Source organism: Rhinichthys klamathensis, unplaced genomic scaffold (genome assembly GCF_029890125.1).
Source record: "Rhinichthys klamathensis goyatoka isolate OS25496 unplaced genomic scaffold, OSU_Roscu_1.1 h1tg000023l_1, whole genome shotgun sequence".
Taxonomy (NCBI): Eukaryota; Metazoa; Chordata; class Actinopteri; order Cypriniformes; family Leuciscidae; genus Rhinichthys; species Rhinichthys klamathensis.
Window position 1 is genome coordinate 412,308 of NW_026606574.1, and position 19,327 is coordinate 431,634.

The 19,327-nt window shown below is 43.4% G+C and overlaps 1 protein-coding gene across 1 annotated transcript in view; it reads right to left on the reverse strand.

Annotated features, from left to right (window-relative positions):
* Window positions 1-2,479: 2,479 nt before the first annotated feature.
* Window positions 2,480-19,327, reverse strand: part of LOC130077467 (carboxypeptidase Q-like) — a 99,213-nt gene continuing 82,365 nt past the window's right edge. Inside the window, exons 7-8 of the mRNA XM_056242711.1 lie at window positions 14,782-14,983; window positions 2,480-2,998 (exon numbers count right to left, since the gene is read on the reverse strand). Coding sequence (XP_056098686.1) covers window positions 2,838-2,998; window positions 14,782-14,983 — 363 coding nt within the window. The 3' untranslated portion in view covers window positions 2,480-2,837. The remainder of the gene's footprint in view (window positions 2,999-14,781; window positions 14,984-19,327) is intronic.

The following is a 19,327-nucleotide window of genomic DNA, read 5'->3' on the forward strand; positions in this document are numbered from 1 at the left end:
TTAGCCACATTTACTTCCATTATAAGTAATTTACTGTAACACTGATTTTAAAGAAAAGGAAGAGCAAGCCAAAAAAAAAAAAAAGTTTTCATGGTAATCAATATTATGCCACAAAAACTGATTGAGCATCGATTGAGCATAACTTTTACTGAATCCGGAATATTCCTTTAAGAAATGTTGTTGCTGGACCTTGTTAATACAGAACATCGAGACCAAAGAAATAGTCTTGGCAGCTTTTGATAAATCCCAGGAAAATGCTTTTATGATGTGGTCTCCAATCTGAGGCCCAAGGCAATATAAAAGCAGCCTTGGGTCAATGTCTGCAAACTTTTGTTACCTGATCAAAGCAGAGAGAAAAAACTCTTGTGGACTCATTTTTCTTTAGGACAGATGAAAAAATTAGTATGTCTATGAGACAGTAAAAGTCAGGAATGGAGTAAGCACCACTTAAATACAACCAGGTCTTCATTTTGAGCAAACACGGACCTATTAGCCTACTAACCGAACTTATCTGGGTAATTTTCTCTATAAAAAGTTAATGTCAGCATGTAATCGTTACGAAACGAAAAAAAAAGAAAAGAAAAAAAGAACAAATCTCATGAAACTGACACATAACCTCCCAGGTCTGTGACATTTCTCTTTGTGAAACATGTGCATTCAAGATGCTTATATGATTCAAATTTAGTCAGCGCGAGTAGAAACGCTGTGGGAAAACTAAAGACCGGGCCGATCTTTTCTTGCATAATGATCATCGTAATCCAAGTTGTCATAGAAACAAGAACTTGTTTGATGAAATTGAAAACCAGACATTAAGTGCAGGCACACATGGGCTCACGCACGTACACATACAACAAAATGAGGATGCAAGATTACAATACATTTTCTTTCGCCAGATAAACCACACTACATGCTTTTAATGTCAATCCAAAGTACACAAAACTTTCATCACAATAATGTAAGAAAGTTTCACGAATCTGAAGTCATTTTTTGATGTTTAAATATTTAATTTCATCATAAGATTATCTAATAAATGATGCTAATTCTAATAACACCTCACAAAAAAAAGGTTTAGGAAAGGATATTTTTTCTTAAGCATTTTTTAAAACCAGTTATTCAGAATTAACTTGTTTTTCAGATGAAAAATTACCCTAAATGAGGATTCTTCTCATTCTCAATCAGATGTTATAGATTTGTATAGATAATACCTGACAAATTCCAGCCTGGTGCTTTCAATTCTAAGTGCTTAGTTCTAAGGTTAGTTCCCCCCAAAATTACAATTTTGTCATAATATGAACCCTCATGTCATTTCAAACAAGACTTTTGTTTTGAAGAAACATAAGAGATTTCTGTCTGTCCATTTTTAAAGTCCATGCAAATAAAACGTTTAAGCTTGAAATAAAGATATTGTAAAAGTAGTCCATATGAATCAGGCCGTTTAATCCAAGTCTTCTGAAGCAACATGTTAGCTTTATATGATAAATATAATTAATTTAGGCTTTTTCACATATAAACATTAATCAATACACATGCATAGAGTTCATACATATGGTAAACGGAAGCTCAAAGAACAAACCAAATGTGCTTTCAATATTTTATGTACTACAGTATATGTACTGTATGTGCATTGATCAATGTTTAGATGTGAATAAAGACCTATTAAATGTGCCAATTAAATCTGTTCATTATATAAAGCAATCACGTATGTTCAGAAGACTTGGATTAAATCTCTTAATTCAAGTGGATTACTGTTACGATGTCTTGCTGGAATGTATGGAAGCTTGTTTCCAACACTGAATACAAAATAAAAAAGGTAATTACGACTTTTTATCTCACAACATCTCGCAATTCTTACTTTATAACAAGCAATTGCGAGTCAGTCTTTTTTTTTCTCAGAATTTGACTTTATAACTCAAGTTTATATCTGGCCATTCTGACTTTATTTCTCACAATTATGACTTTATATCCCGCAATTCTGACTTTATAACTCGCAATTGCACGTTTGTATCTCGCAATTCTGAGAAAGTCGGTCAGAATTGTGAGATAAAAAGTCACAATTATCTATTAAATTGTTATATTCCGTGGCAGAAACATGCTTCCACAGGAATGGACTTTCAATGAAAGAACAGAAATCTCTCAGATTTAATAAAAAATATCTTCATTTGTGTTTTAGTGATGAATGAAAGTCTTTTGAGTTCGGAAGGGCATGAGGGTGAGTAAATGATCATTTTCATCTAACCTTTTAACAGATTTAATATATATATATATATATATATTACATTAGAGGAAGGATGACTGGATAGCAGCATTTCCATTACTTTGTTTGTTTTAGGAAAGCGGAACCGGGTTTAGTTTCCAAGGGGAAGTCATATGATCTGAGGAATAAGACCTATTCAGTTCGTGGAATATGACATCATACCAGCATCACACTGTTTATCACTGTTTATATGAAATTCTGAAACCAAGACTCTTCAAATTCTAGTCACGGATGCTGGATCTTTATTCAGTTTTTTAATGTACATTTTAAGATTATTAACTGCTTATGTGTAGAAATGAGTCAAATCAATAAATAAATTACAAATAGAAATTACATAATTGGAACTCTTTCACATTATAAAATGATAATAAGACAATTAAAAAAGAAAATTACACATGTATCAAAGTAGCAGTGACATACTACATGACAGTGGAGTGATCAGGAGTGTATCTGAGGTTATGATGAAGTCAAATCACAAAAAAAACCCATCAGGCTGATAGAGAATTCTCAAGGTAACGGTTTGATCGACCGGCTGCTGTAAGCTGATGGACAGGGGTTTGTTCAGGCGTTTATGAGCGACTCACTATCTGGGGAGCATTTCCTCCAGGTCAGCGACCACGTAGGCCACCACAGCCCAAACAGCGGAACACAGGTTCATCTCCTCTGGGTTTTGGACGCTCATTGTATCACCATCGCTGTGGTGGAACCAGAAGTACCGCTGGTCTGCAGTGTGCAGGCTGGCGCCTGGGGGAAAAAAAGACAGAATGAACAGAACAGTGAACAGAGCTGAAATGGTGTGATTCTGTGTTTCACATGTGTGAAAATACTCCTTCTGCGTTAGAATATTAAAGAGTCTGGATACGTCTGCTCTTTAAAATAGTTCACCCATAATTTACTCGCCCACATATAACAAACCAAAAGTCCATGAAAACAGAAACTATGAACAAACAAGACTTAATACGTGTGACACTATACAGGGAAAATTAGCCCATATTAATCCCATAAAAGCACCAATGGTAGTGGAAAGTTCTGGATGTGATCTGCTGACGGGCAAATTAAAGAACATAGACGCGGCAGCCGGATCATTTGCATAATTACCTACTGTAAGACTTGAGAAATTAGGAAATGCCGGGCAGTCTGGTTGAGGAGCAACCACTCCCTGAGAAGACGAAGGACCTTACTGGAAATGAACATTTGAACTCTCTCTTGTGAAGTTAGCATCACCTCAGAATACATCTCTTTCTCTCTTCCTCCACTCCTCCTCCCTCATGCTGAGATCACCAAAATTCACCCAAGAATCTATATAGTTTAATGTGAATAATTATCATACAGTATTACACATGTTTGGTATCATTTGAAATGCCTCAGTGCGTCTGGTACAAATGTCTCATTCCTGATAAAAGACAAAAGGTAATAAATAATCTGTAACCCAGACCAGCCCGTGATGCGAAGTGTAAGCAAAACACTTCGCATCATGTGTTTTATAATGTCAAGGTATTGCATCTTATCTCTCTATTGCAGAGCATTTGATGTTTTGTATCTATTATCTTTGAACTGATTATGAAATTGGCACAATACATTTACCTGACCATAATAAATTGTAAACATTTGATTTTATTCTAATCGACTCTGACATTATTTTCAGTAAAGAGTTTAAAAGAATAGTCAAACATTCGCTCACATTTAATGATGCACTGATATATCATTAAAACTTTTTCATTTATGGAGTCAGATGAAAAAACAAGTTAATACATGAAAAAATCGATTTAATTTAATCAAATTACTTTGCCACGCGGAAAGACAGTAACACGCAGAGACCTTCACCCGCTGATCGAATGCCGCCATTGGATCGATTGAGCCGGGCCTACAGCGCAAATTAGCATCTGGTTTAAGACACGCTTTTATTGGGCAACCAATAATGGCCAGTAAACCAGTAAATTGACTAGCGCAAATCTTTATAAATCACCTTGCATGATTCATCTAAATATTCTCCTCCTATAAATTTTGCATCTGAAAGGGCAACTCCTACATATGCATATGCTATATGTTGTATATAGTGTCCACGCCATTTCAGAGCAAAATTGTCTTTAGTAAATCCTCACAGTAGTTTTTTAACGCCAAAAGAGCACTGGCGAAAACTGTTCATCTAAACTGTTCAAATCATCTCACTTGCACAAAAACAGATTCAGTATTACTCAGAATGAATAAAAACAGAGAAATGCAAACTCAAAATACTACGCAGACATGCAATAATTAAATATGTTAAATAACACAAAAAAAATGTATTGACCAATGTCTTTGCTGCTGACCTTCAATGATCCAATTCAACCATACTAATAATAAGCAAAAATGACTTTAGATGAACGTCACATTTCATTTGTAAGAGTGGTGAACTTTCTTCTCCTGCATCCCATTAGCTGCGCACGTACAAGAATACATTTTCATTTCCTTTAGCCTTAGGCTTATTTTTTTTAGTTTTGTTGTTATTATGTCCAGCCCAAGTCAGAAAAAGCAATGCAAAAGTAATGTAACATTACTTTCCATAAAAAGTAACTGAGTAACGCAATTAGTTACTTTTTTAAGGGAATAACGCAATATTGTAACGCATTACTTTTAAAAGTCCCTTTCCCCAATAATGGTAAGGTGCTAAATATTTTCCAGAAAGTACGCTATGTTATATTTCTGAACACTGTCATATTTCGTTCACATATTAGATGGATGTGGTTCTCAGTTCAATGATTCAGTGGTTTCTGCAGCAAATTAGTGAAGATTATCGGTTTTGTTCTGTTTTTCACACAAAGCTATCGCATGCCTTTAGAGCATTGGGAATACAACACATGCGTCACATCAACCCATTTTATGATTGATTTATGGTGCGTTTGAGTCGTATTTGATAGTAAATGCATGAAAAAAAAAGACTTTTTTGTTTGAATTTTGCTTCTTGTGTTTCACTGGGGAAGGAAAGTCATATGAGTTTCAAATGACATGGTGAGTAAATTACATTCATTTTTGTGCTATTACAGAACGACAGAAGGTATTTTCTTTCTTTCTTTTTACTTTTAACTCTGAATGGGTTTTCAAACTTCTAGGCCTTGATCCAAGTGATGCTGATAAAAAGCTGACCAGCCAGTGACTCATTAACACAGCATCACTCATGCATAATCAGTTTTAGATCAGTGTGCTTTAAAAACGTTTGCTATATCCCACTGCAGGCCTCATTCTCTTTGTTTGGAGGAGCAATAAAACATGGAGAAAAAGAATCCAGAATGCATGTGGTTGCAGTTAAAGACTGTTTGCCTGCCATCTATTTCTGTACTGATCCAGTATGTGAACAGGCACCAGGCACAAGATTCTTTATTCCCCTGGAAATACAGGGACAGTTTTGTTTGACCTTAGAAGGGTGCTTGGTGAAGCATTGCTTATTCTCTGCCCTAGAATCAATAGTGTGAGGTGTACGGTGCAATGCACGCTACAGGGACAATTCTAAAGGGCAGTGAACAGAAAAAAACTGCACAGGGTTGAGGCTATGTTCCAACAAACCTCAAATGTAAACACAGCTCAGTGATGTTTTTAAAATGTATTTGGTTAAATATTTAAAGGTACACAGTCATTTTTGTGTATGTTGTATTGTCTAATATGGATTTAACTGTCTGTCTGTCTATCTATCTATCTATCTATCTATCTATCTATCTATCTATCTATCTATCTATCTATCTATCTATCGTTCAAGTTTGGGTTCAGTGTGATTTTTAAAAAGTGAATACCTCTATTTAGCAAGGATGCATTAATTTGCTCAAAAGTGACAGACTTTTACGTTGTAAAAGAAAATTCTATTTTAAATAAATGCTGTTCTTCTGAATAAAATGTATCACCATTTCCACAAAAATATAAAGCAGCACACCGTTTTTAACTGTTTTATTAATAAGAAAGGTTTCTTGAGTAACAAATCAGCATATTTTAATGGTTTCTAAAGGATCATAAGACAATTCTGAAAATTGATCACAAGAATAAATAAAATTTGAAAATATATGAAAGTAGATTTAAATTGTTATAACATTTCACAATATTACTAATGTAGCTGTGTTTTTGATCAAATAAATGCAGCATTGCTGAGACTTCTTTCAAAAACATAAAACAAATCTTACTGACCCTAAACTTTTGAACAGTATCAATCGTCCTCGGGTTACGACTGTAACCCTTGTTCCCTGAGAAGGGAACGAGAACTGCGTCGAATGACACTTTGGGGGAACGCCCCTCAGCGTAGCGCCTCTGAAGTATGAATGAAACTGAGCCGATCTCTGATTGGTGCAACGTCATGACGTAATGTGTGACGGCACATAGGCGGAAGCTATAAAAGCAGCCGGCACACATAAGATGTCAGCTTCTGTGATGAAGCAAGCGCTCCCAGGCAGGGGAAGGCGTGGCCAAGGGACGCAGTTCTCGTTCCCTTCTTAGGGAACAAGGGTTACAGTCGTAACCCGAGGACGTTCCCTTTCGAGGGAACTCCAACTGCGTCGAATGACACTTTGGGGGAACGAGTACCCACTACGCCACAACGCGCCCTGCCTGCCCTAGTGTGAAGCTGCTCACAAGCACACTTAGGACGCGAGCACAAGAGAGCCGGGTGTAGACGGAATGTCCAAACTATAAAACCTAATAAAGGTATACGGGGTAGCCCATCCTGCTGCATCGCAGACCACCTGGATGGGGGCCCCCGCGAGAAGAGCTCTAGAGGACGCCATGCCTCTGGTAGAATGAGCCCTCACGGCCAAAGGTGAAGGCATACCGCGCACCTGATAGGCCGTGGAAATCGCTTGGACAATCCAGTTGCTGATGGTATGCTTTGAGGCGGGAAGCCCCTTTCTGGGCGACCCGAAACACACCAGCAACTGGTCCGACTTCCGCCATGAAGAGGACCTCTGAATGTAAATACTCAGTGCTCTGACAGGGCAGAGCATGTGAAGTCTCTCTTCATTCGCCGTCACGTGAGGTGGAGGATGAAAAGCCTGCAGAACCGTAGGCCGTGCCGCACTGGACGGCACCTTAGGCAAATAGCCGGGCCTAGGGTGAAGAATGGCCTTAATGTTGCCTGGAGCAAACTCCAGGCACTCGTTAGAAATGGAGAGCGCCTGGAGATCTCCTACCCTCCTCAGAGAAGTAATGGCCAACAAAAAGACCACCTTCAACGAAAGGTTCTTGGCCTCAGCCGACTCCAGCGGCTCGAAGGGGGCCTCGGCCAGCCCTTCGAGAACCACTGCCAGGTCCCAAGTGGGAACCCTGGTACGAGCCGCAGGTCTCATCCTCCAAGCCCCACGGAGGAAACGTACGACCAATTGGTGTCTCCCCAGAGGCCCATCACTCAGAGGAGCGTGGAAAGCCGCAATGGCAGCCACGTACACCTTGAGTGTGGACGGGGTAAGACCAGTGGAGAAGCGATCTTGGAGGAACTCCAGCACTGAAGCCACTGGGCAGTTAACTGGGTCCACCTCACGCTCCCTACACCAAACGGTGAAGACGTTCCACTTTAAGCCGTACAATTTCCTCGTGGATGGAGCTCTAGAGCTGAGTATGGTCTCCACTACTCCAGCTGATAGGCCAGCCTCTAGGTACTGTGCCCCCTCAGGGGCCAGACCCACAGTTTCCATAACTCGGGCCGAGGGTGAAATATTGAGCCCTCTGCCTGTGTCAGCAGGTCCCTCCTGATGGGAATCTCCCATGGAGGGCCGTCCAGGAGCAAAATTATGTCGGAGAACCATACTCGGGCCGGCCACAACGGGGCTACCAACAGTAGACTGATCCCGTCGCGACGGACTCTCTCTAGAACTCTCGCGAGCAGAGCGATCGGGGGAAATGCGTACAGACGTAGCCTCGGCCACGTCTGCACCATGGCATCCAACCCCAGCGGGGCTGGATGGGTGAGGGAAAACCACAGTGGACAGTGGGTCGTCTCTCGAGACGCGAACAAGTCCACTTCCACTGGGCCGAACCTCTGAGATATTGACTCCACCACCTCGGGGTGGAGTCTCCACTCCCCGGGCCTCAGCCCCTGTCTCGACAGGATGTCTGCTCCCTGATTTTGACTCCCCGGGATGAATGTTGCTTTTAGAGACAACAACTTCCCCTGGGACCACAGGAGGATCTGATGCGCCAGTCTGCATAGAGGGTGAGACCTCAGACCCCCCTGATGGTTTATATAGGCCACTACCGACATATTGTCTGACCTCACAAGGACATGATGACCTTTGAGGTCCGGCAGGAAGCTCCTCAGAGCTCGGAACACCGCCAACATCTCCAGGCAGTTTATGTGCCAGGAGGCATGATGGTCCTGCCATAGGCCTGTCGTAAAGCGGCCGTCCATGACCGCGCCCCAGCCCGTGAGGGAGGCGTCTGTCGAAACGGTTCTCCGGCGACATGACGCTCCCAAAACTGGCCCTTGGGACAGAAACCAAGCTTTCTTCCACATAGATAGGGAACGAAGGCATCTGCGCGTAACCCTGATCATGCGGAACGGGTTTCCCCTCGGGGAGGACTGAATTTGACTCACGATAATGGGAATAGTGAGCATCTTGAACCTGAATCTCCTCAGAGAACGGTTCAGGTGCCTGAGATCTATTATTGGACGCAACCCCCCATCCTTCTTGGGAACTATGAAGTAGCGGCTGTAAAACCCGGACTCCCTGTCCGGTGGAGGAATACGATCTATAGCCTCCTTTGCCAGCAGGGAGTTTACTTCCTGTTCCAATACCCGACCCTGCACTGGGTCGACTACAGTCCAGACCACCCCGTTGAATCTGGGTGGGCGGGAACTGAACTGCAGCCTGTACCCATTTTGAATGGTGCGCAGGGCCCAAGGAGAAATATTCGCCAGATTTTTCCATGCATCGAAATATTTTACCAAGGGAACCAGGCTCTCGAGCCTGGCTTCGGGTATTAATCGGGATTCGTTCTCGGCCCCCTGAAGCGGATTCCCGGCAGGGCTGAACCGAAAACGATTCTCGATGGGCGGACGCGAATGCTGCCTGACCGCAAGCCTGTGGGGCGGACAGTGCAGCCTGCGTTCGCTGGATACCGATGTGTCCCGAAGCGTGTTTAACGGCGGGAGAGCAACATCGATTTCCTGCGGGCTCCGTGAAGGAGACGACCTCGGTCGTTCCACCACGGGTGGGGCCGCCCGCAGAGATCCTAGAGTAGCTAGGATCTCTTTGACGAAGCCTTTTTAGCCTGCAGGACGGCCCTCAGGTCGCCCTGCTTAGGCTGAGGCTTCGCCTGAGAGCGCTGTCTATGCCCCCAAGCTCCTTGAGGGGGGGCTCTAAACGCGACGCTCTGTTTTTGAGCCTGTCTATAGGCGGAGGAGCTGGCTGATGGCTGTGGCTGCGGCTGCCCACTGGGGGCAGACTTCTTGGACACTGAGCGGCGAGGGAGATATTGTTTGAAGGCCGCTGATTGTCTTTTCGCCTCCTGAAACCTGTCGACGACGGTATTAACGGCGTCGCCGAACAGGCCAGAAGGCGAAATCAGGGCATCAAGGAGGAAAGCCCTGTCTTTCTCCCTGATGCCCGTAAGATTTAACCATAAATGCCTCTCCGAGACCACCATAGCTGCCATGGAGCGACCGACAGCGCGGGCCGTCTCCTTGGTGACTCGGAGAGACAAATCAGCGACCTTCCTCAACTCCGCAATATCTTCCGGAGTTGGACCCTCGCCCTCATCAATGTCCTTAAGAAGGTCGGCCTGGTACGCCTGGAGCATAGCCATGGTGTGAAGACTCGCACCAGCCCGACCCGCAGCCATATAAGCCCTGCCCACTAGCGCTGATGTGTCTCTACACGGCTTAGTGGGCAGCACCGGGGCTTTAAGGGATGATGCCGACTCAGGCGATAAATAATTCGCCAAAGGCTGTTCAACGCGCGGCATCATCCCATAACCGTTCTCTCGTGCCCCCATGATGTTACTATAATTAATAATAGGGGGATTGGAGACACGAGAAGAGTGTGGTTTTTTCCACGATCTACACAACTCGTTGTGCAGATCGGGAAAGAACGGCAAGCCCCGGTGATGAGGTTGTTCCCTGTGCTGCAGGAAGCGCTCATCCAGTTTGCTTTTAGTTTGCGCTTCCTGCCTCTCTTGTGGCCAGCTGATATTTAAATGAGCCACCGCACGGGAAACAACCTCAACCAGCTCCTCATACGCGGGGACACGGGGCGGCGAGTCGTCCCCGAAATCCCCGCCCTCGATGCTGAGCACGTCAACCTCCTCGGAGGCAGACAGCTCAAACATCGGATCCTCGACTCACGCAGAAGAAGCCGCAGGGCGGGCTTCTGCGCGAGGCTCGAGGACATCAGAACTGCCCGATGAATCCCGAGAAGGTGCCTCGGCAGCCTCGAGATCCCCGGACAGATCTTTTTGCGAGCCCCATGAAGAGCGTCGCCGCGCCGCCTCAGCGAACGCGGGTCCCGCACCACGGGGCTCGCGAGGCTGACCATCTTCATCAAAGATAGCCAGCCGGGAACGCAGCACACGGATTGTCAACTTTTCACAATCCTCGCAAGCAGCCCCCTCGAGAGCTGCCTGCGCGTGCTGCATTCCCAAACAATGTGTGCACAGTTGGTGTGTGTCCCCGCCCGTGATGTAGCGAGGGCAAGGATGCACACACTTCCTGAAGCTCACACTCGCCATTTCACTCATTCAGATTCACTCAGTAACAGACAACAATAAATAGGACAAACAGTCACAGATAGCGCTTGCTGAAGAACAGAAAGCTGACATCTTATGTGTGCCGGCTGCTTTTATAGCTTCCGCCTATGTGCCGTCACACATTACGTCATGACGTTGCACCAATCAGAGATCGGCTCAGTTTCATTCATACTTCAGAGGCGCTACGCTGAGGGGCGTTCCCCCAAAGTGTCATTCGACGCAGTTGGAGTTCCCTCGAAAGGGAACTTTATGCATTGATTGATTTTTTGGGTGCTCGCTTTCGGGTTGAGCTTTCCGCGACTGCGCAACTGGGGTATAGGTTGCCAGGTTGAGATGACAAACGGGTTGAAATTGTGTATGGTGTGTGGATTGTAATGCATTTAATACAAGATCTGGCAACTGGTCAACATTAGACAAACATATTGGTCCGATTATTCGTAAAGGAGTTTGGGCCATGCAAATTACGGGAGTTTCCCGGGAGAAATAACTAACCGGGAGGGGTCCGGGAGATAGGGCTAAAAAACGGGAGAAACCCGGGGAAAACGGGAGTGTTGACAGGTATGCATTGATTTGTGTCAATCTTTTATTATCATTTTTTACAGTACTTCAATCCAAATTAAGGAACTGGATTGGAATCTATGGAATTCTCAACTTAATTCTGAAAAGTGCACAAACATGGTGGTGAAAATAATACTACACCCTTAACGCTAAAGATAAATGCTCACAATACTTCATCGTATTTTAGGTCCATTCTACAACATCCGACAGCAAATATAAACCGTATCAAGCTCCGCTTTGAAGTTGGTTAACTGCCATGACTGTAACAGAAACCATCTTAACTTACAACTTTAAACTTGAGAAGAGCTGTTCTTGAAAATAGATGCCAATATTTCATGTTTGAATTTGCAGCTTTTTCAAAGGGGGGAAGAACCAAATGCAGCACAAAATCTTCAGTTGTTGGAAAAAAAAGAAGAAAGCAGCTCAAGTCGCTCTGTGTTCCTTTGGCCGTTTAGACAGCTGTGCGGATGATTCATTTGTTTAACGTGTTGGCTTTAAACTTCAGTGGAATTTCACCATACATTTCTACATGCCTCCTGCTGCGTTCATTTTTCCTGCAGTGATGTCATAGTCAATTCATCTGATAACACTGTGTGCATTAGGGGAACAACCGATCCTCTTGTGTGCCTTAGTTCATTGGTGGTAAAGCAATCAGACTGGTGACTACAGACATTAATGAGATTTATCCATTCTTATGGACAAGTAATTTAATATGATGATGGGAGAAGGCAGTATAGCTGCCATGCTTGACTTCACAAGAGCTAACGTATGCTTATACAGTGAAGTCCCGGAGTCTCGGAGCATTTTATAAACCAAAAAACAAAGAAATGTTATGAAATAAAAATTAATATCAAATATGTATGTCATGACAACTCTCGGAGTGTTTGGCATGGTAATGGATATGACAATGTTAATATGTTTGGTTTTGGTTGAATAGATCTGCTCAATGGCTACCGTCAACTGTCTGGTTACCAACATACTTTAAAATATCTTCTTTTGTGTTCAGCAGAAGAAAGAAACTCATATAGATTTGGAACAACACGAGGGTGAGTAAATAATGACAACATTTTCATTTTTTGGTGAACTATCTCATTAAGGAAAAAGTTGCCTGCATCATCTAGAACAGGGTTCCTCAAATCCGGTCCTGGAGGGCCACTGCCCTGTAGAGTTTAGTTCCATCCCTAATCAAACACACCTGAAACAAGCTAATCAAGGTCTTCAGAGTTACTAGAAAATTGCAGGTAAGTGCGTTTGATCGGGGTTTGAGCTAAACTCTCCAGGGTTGGATTTAAGGACCCCTAATCTAGAGTATCATGTGAAAAATAATAAAAGGTCAGATGTTCTTGCTTCAGCTGAAGAACAGGATGCATTTTGGAACATGCTGGATGACATGGATCGTCCAATCATTAATTATTCATTTAATCTTTTTACTCAAGTTTTATGCTGAAGAAAAAAGCATTTGAAATAAATGGATACTGCAGTCCAAATTCAAAATATTGGAGTGAGTTGTTTGCCCGCCCCCTCCTCTTCAGACTCGACGCTCATGTGGGTTGCCAGATTGAGGACACGAAGCAGGAGCGAGTGCAATTGACAAAGAAATCCGAGGAGACTTACACACTATATTTGATGAGTTTATTTATCCGCGTTTTAACATGCTCACTTTCATAGAGATTTTTATATGGATGCCGAGGCTTTTTAGGTAGGGTAGAATCTGCGATATCTGACCCAGTTCGTTAGGCTGCAGTACACTGTATTCCTTCAACTGGCAACCCAGAGTGTCAAAACAATATTAAATTGGCAGTGGGCGGGATCACACAGACCAAAACAAAAACAGACATTCCAACACGGAACAGACAATTCAAAATAGAATACCTGTAGCATTGCTTTTCGGAGAAACGAGTATGTGAACTGAACATTCCAAAATCTCTGAAACATATTATGTTACGCCAGAAAGGTAGAGAAGACTAATGCTACAGATTATTTTTTTCTTTGGAAATATCGAAGATATTGTCACGGTTTGTTATTTTAATAGCAATAAAAAAAGATCAATAGTCATAAAAAGCTAGTGCTGCATGTTTTCTGAGTATGAAAATATTAAATGATACAGTACATTGCACCTCTCCAAATCTGCTCCTGAGGGTTAACAATGAGAGCTCACTGTACTTCACTTCTGCCAAGAATTCAAGGCTTTTCAGAGCTAATTTCACAGATCATTGGCTGAACTCAAACAATTAATGCAGTTCTTTCAAGTCATTAGACTGCTGACGTCCGTTGCAGTTTGTATGAGGGAGGTAGAAAAGTTGAAGATTGTAAATGAAAAGAAAAGCATACAAAAAACAATACCAACAATGACTGGTTTAAGCCTTTTAAGTGAGTGGCTTCTTAGCTTGAATACAAATTTAAAAACTTGAATACAATTACAAAATGTGAACATCGTTCATAAATGATTATAATACAAATATAAGGCACAAAATATTCATATCCTATTTGCTAATCCACTGTTTCCACACATATTTCAGATAAAGAAAAAAAAAAAGCTGTTAAAATTTTTGGGGTCAGTAAGATATTTTAAATGTTTTGAAAGAAGTCTATTAATGCTCACCAAGACTGCATGTGATTGTTTCATTGTGAAATATCATTGCAATTCAAAATAACTGGTTTACGGATATTTATTATGTAATTTTTAGCAGCCATTCCTGTAGTCTTCAGTATGATACTTCAGAAATTATTCAAATATGTTGATTTGCTACTCAAGAAATATATAAAAAGAAAGTATTTTGATGAATATTTCAACTGTTTTAGTCCATTCAAAGAAAGTTTTGGAAGGGCATTTTTCAAAATATCTTCTTTTGTGTTCACATAAGAAATACAGGTTTGGAATGATATAAGAATTTATGACCTATAGACATTTTATTGTGTTGACTAAGTAATGTCAACTAACACACATTAGAGTATTAGTAGACTGTCTGCTTAATATCTGCTAACTCTTTATTTTGATTCTCCCCCAACAGACATTCTACTGACTATAGGTAACTTTGCAAGTACATAAAGTAGCAACTTATTCTACTAACCCTAACCCTACCCTTAACAGTCTACTAATACTCTAGTGAGAGTTAGTTAGTCAACAGAATGTCTAAAGGGGACCATCAAAATAAAGAGTAACTGAATTTTCATATTTTGGTAACGGTCTTTCTAGTAATGCTGTTTTCCTTTGCTAATTGTAACCAATAACAAGGCAAGAAACAAGACTGAATTCTGCTCTAAATGAAACTGACCTGGAACCCCAGCCTTCATCCACATGTTAATATCCGTTCCCTCTCCGTGTTCTTCAAGCGACGTGACATTGATGGCAGCCAACAGTTTCATCACCTCCTTCATGATTACCCGAGCTTTGTCGCTGCCAGTGAATTGCAGTCCCAGAGGGCTGAAGGTGCCTAGATCAGACTCCATAACCAGGTCAAAGTTTGAGATGTTTGCCTTAGGAAAAGTGACCACAAAACCAGAATGTAATAGGCAATTTTAAGGAATGCTAAAGCTGAATAATATTTCAAAAATATTATTTAAAATAATATTATATTGTACAATATGTATAATATTATGTTTTTATAATCAACCCAATATAAAGTAGCACTGAATGATTTTTTGTTAATCTGGTTTATTCTATCTGCCACAATTTTTTTTCCTACTAAAAGAATGATGGTTTGTTTCATTCTCAGAAGTGCATTGCCAGTCCACGTCATAGAAAGCTCTACCAAATATCTACATAATCGGATGTAATACAGTAAAAATTTGGGTCAGTAGCCAAAACGCAGCATTTGAATCCTGCTTGGCCTGAAACCACCGCTCTATGATCAGAATCCAACCTCATAAAGTAAAAACGAAATCCCATGGCAGTGCGCAGATACAATAGAGTTTTATGTCTGCTGACTAAATTGTTCCATACCATAAAGTATCACTTTACAGCACACAGACCTGACAAATACGGTTTATTGCACTGTTCGCTCCAAAACCAGAAGAGTCCAAGTAAAACATTAATTGACAGAAATTTCAGCCAATTTGCTCCTCCAGCTAAAATTAGGATCAATTCTGAGAGTACTTTCAGCATTAAAACAGACACCACACAGACCTGGTAAAACCTTTTTGTCAGATGCCATAATCCAAAACAGTAAAATAGGCTATTTAAATAATTATAAACAGAACTAATTGTGACGGTACTGTGTACTTTCAGGATAAGAGATCCTGATGGAAGATTTCAAAAGTGCTCTCAAGGACAAAAGAGTACTCACATAATGCACAGAGAAAATGTGCTACATTAAATTTCTGTTAATGTTTAACTGATACAGTCGTGGTCAGAATTACTGGCACCCATGGTAAATACGATCAAAGAAGGCTGTGAAAATAAATCTGCATTGTTTATCCTTTTGATATATATATTTTTTTAAATCACATAAAACCTAACATTTAATTTAAGTAAAACTAATTAAAAATACATGTCTTTTCTTTAATAGATGTTGGCCACAATTATTGGTACCCCTAAAAATTCCTATGAGTGAAATATCTCTGAAGTTTATTCCCCTTCATATTTACAATATTTAGCACAACAGGGTGACTAGGAACATAAAGTTAACCAGCCATGACTTCCTGTTTCACAGGAGTATGAGGAAACACAAAGGCCATCATCCATCACAATAGGTAAAACAAAAGAATATAGTTCTGATGTGCTGAAAGTGGCAAGAAAATAGCTAAAGCATTGAAAATTCCCATTTCCACCATCTGGGCTATCATTAAGAAGTTCCAATCAACAGAAAATGTTATGAATCTGCATGGAAGAGGACACGTGTGTTTGAGTGGCCAAAGACTCTTCAAGGATCACAGCTTGAGAATTGCAGAAAATAGTCTTGGGGTCAGAAAGCCTAAAAAAATAACAGCACCTATCACCACCACAAGTTGTCCGGGAGGGTTTCAAGAAAAATCCTCTGCTCTCATCTAAAAACAAACTTTAGCATATTCAGTTTTCAGACACTACTTGACCTTCAAACAGGACTGGGTTCTATGGTCGGCAGCAAACACTCAAGTTGGGTTTGGTGCACACATGGATAAAAAAGTACCCCATGTATACAATTAAATATACTGCTGGATTTTTAATGTTGTGGCATCATGGATTCTATCAAATACCAACAGATAAAAAAATCAAAACCTGACTGTTTCTACTAGAAATCTTCAAATGGGCCATTGTTGGATCTTCCATCAGGGCAATGAGCCAAAACAAATATCAAAATCAATACAAAAGGGGTCACTGAGCACGAAATTGAGGTTCTGCCATGGCCATTTCAGTCCCCTGACCAGAATCCTATAGAAAACTGAAGAGGAGAGTATATCAGCATGGATCTGGGAATCTGAAGGATCTGGAGAGGTTCTGCATGGATGAATGGTCTCAACTCATCAGGCATTATAGGAGAAGACTCAGAGCTGTCACCTTGGCAAAATGAGGTTGCAAAAAGTATTGAATAAAAGTCATTAATCGTGGCTAATGTGTATTAGAGAAAGACATTTATTTCATAATGAGATTTTCACCCCATTTTAAATTGTTTTACATCAATAAAATGTTAGTTCCCTTTCGTAGTCACTCCGAGTTACGTCGGATGACGGAGAATGGGGGTTTCGCCAGAAAGCCTATCATCTTCGAGTATTAAAAAACGAGCCTATGGCAATGAAATGCCATGGGTCTGCGGAATTTGCATAATGTATCTCCGCCCCACCGCGTGGGTATTTAAGGAGAGACACCTGCAACAGCAGATCATGTTTTCGCTTCGGAGCCAAGAGCATCTCTTCACTCCACAAGCCAAATCCTGAGTTTTCTCAGTGACTACATCTCTTCGAGACGAGCGAACTCTCCGGTGTTGGTGTGACGGCGGTATCCAGCGAGTTTCACATTGCCTGCGAGCTGAGCAGTGGTCTGCCAGTCTGTGTGTTCTCCCTGGTCGCTTCAACATCCGCGGAGTTTTTCCTCTCACTAAAGAGCTGCACGCGGCACGTCTTTTTAAAGACGCGTCTTTCTAAAGACGATCTGCCCGTGTTTTTCTGAGTGTGGTATTCTGATAGATTCAGCTGATGGGCGCGAGCGCTGTTTTGAGTGTTTGGGCTTTGATCGCGCTCAGACAGCGCTCGTGGGTGTGTCACGTTCTCTCACTGGGAACGTGACCATCGCAATGTAACAATCGAGACTCGATGAGCTCAATGAGTGAGAGTCCCCTCATCCACACCCCGATCTATTTTTCTCCACGTGAGATAATACTTCGGCTGGTGGCCAGGGTGACCTAAGACGGCAGGTTTGGAACTAAACCGACGAAAAATTCCTCGGTCCACACCCCGTCTTTCACATTGCAACCTGCGTGGTCCCAGGTGAGTTCGCCGGCCCGCCCGCGGGCCCGCGGTCTCATTCGGTACCCCGGCTGATGAAATCATGTATCACCGCATCACAAGGTGAGCTGGAGTCCTCTAGAGATGATGGCTCGTCTGTGCTGCCGTCCTCGGATGTGCTAGCATAACGAGTTTGATCCAGAGTGCACAGCTATGCTTCCCGGGTGATTGGTTTTTGGGGGTGGCGAACCCAAATCCTTTCTACCCGGACGTGCATGAAGAGATCGTGGAAGTCTCCTTGACTTTTCGCGACTGCTCAGTGGCCTCTTCCGCCTTCTCTGCCCTTGTAGAGGCCGCGGCCTAGGGTGCACTGGGGTTCCCCCTGTGGAGTGTTCTGTGGCAACACTTATGTGTCCCCACAGCGCCTCCACCTGGCGTGGCGACTCTTAAGCACCCCTCCTATGCCTGTAGGTTCTTGTCTACTCCGGTGGTGGGGACCTATAGAGCTGCGGGGCAGGCTGCCACCTCACTGCGTGTTATTGCCATCCTCCTGGGTGTTCAATGACATGCACGAGGGTAGGGCTGATTCAGGGCTCATCCTTGAGCTGCCTGCCGTCACCGACCTTGCTCTCCGAGCGACGTAGGTGACCGCACGCTCCCTGAGTCAGGTGATGTCCACATAGGTGGTCAGACACCTCTGGCTAACCTGGTTGATGTGCGCGAGGCTGAGTGATTTCGTTTCCTCAACTCCCCCATATCCCAGGCTGGCCTCTTCGGCGGCGCGGTCGAGGACTCTGCCCAACAGTTCTCGGCCGCCCAGAAGTGGACTGTGGCTATTTTGTCTGACCCCGCGGCTTTGCTGCCTCCAGCTGCCGGCTCAGACGCCTCAGTCCGCTTGCGGCCGAATGCGCCCTCCTGCGACTTCCGCCCCCTCCCGCCCGGCCCCCAGCAGCACCGGGCCGCGCCGTGGAGGTGGTCGCAGGAAGGCGCCCCTGCCCGTACCGGTCCCGCAGCCCCGCCAAGGCCAGGCTTGCGGCACTCCCGTTACGTGCAGCTCAGATGTGGGTTGCAGTTCTTCAGGGAGTGGTTGCAGGGCCACTCCTTCCCCCGGTGGAGGGCTGGGGGAGAATCTTTCTAAACCAAAGAGCTGCATCCCATCTCTGAGCCCTCAGAGGGCCGGACGACAGTGCGCGACGCTCCCGGGCCTTGCCGCTCTCGTCCCCCTCTGTCTCTGAGGGCGCGGATGACAGTGTGTGCCGTCTCCGGACCACACCACCCTCGTCCCCCTCTGTCGCCAGACCCCTGGCAGAGCAGACCCCCGTGGAACGCTGGTCCTTCCCTGGTCTCCTCTGTCAGGACGCGGAGCATGACCGTGCCCCCGCACCGGGCCGCTATGCCACCCACGCCTGGGCCGGTCACTCCGCTTCGCTGCCCCTCCGGGGGGACGTATGTCGTTCGGAT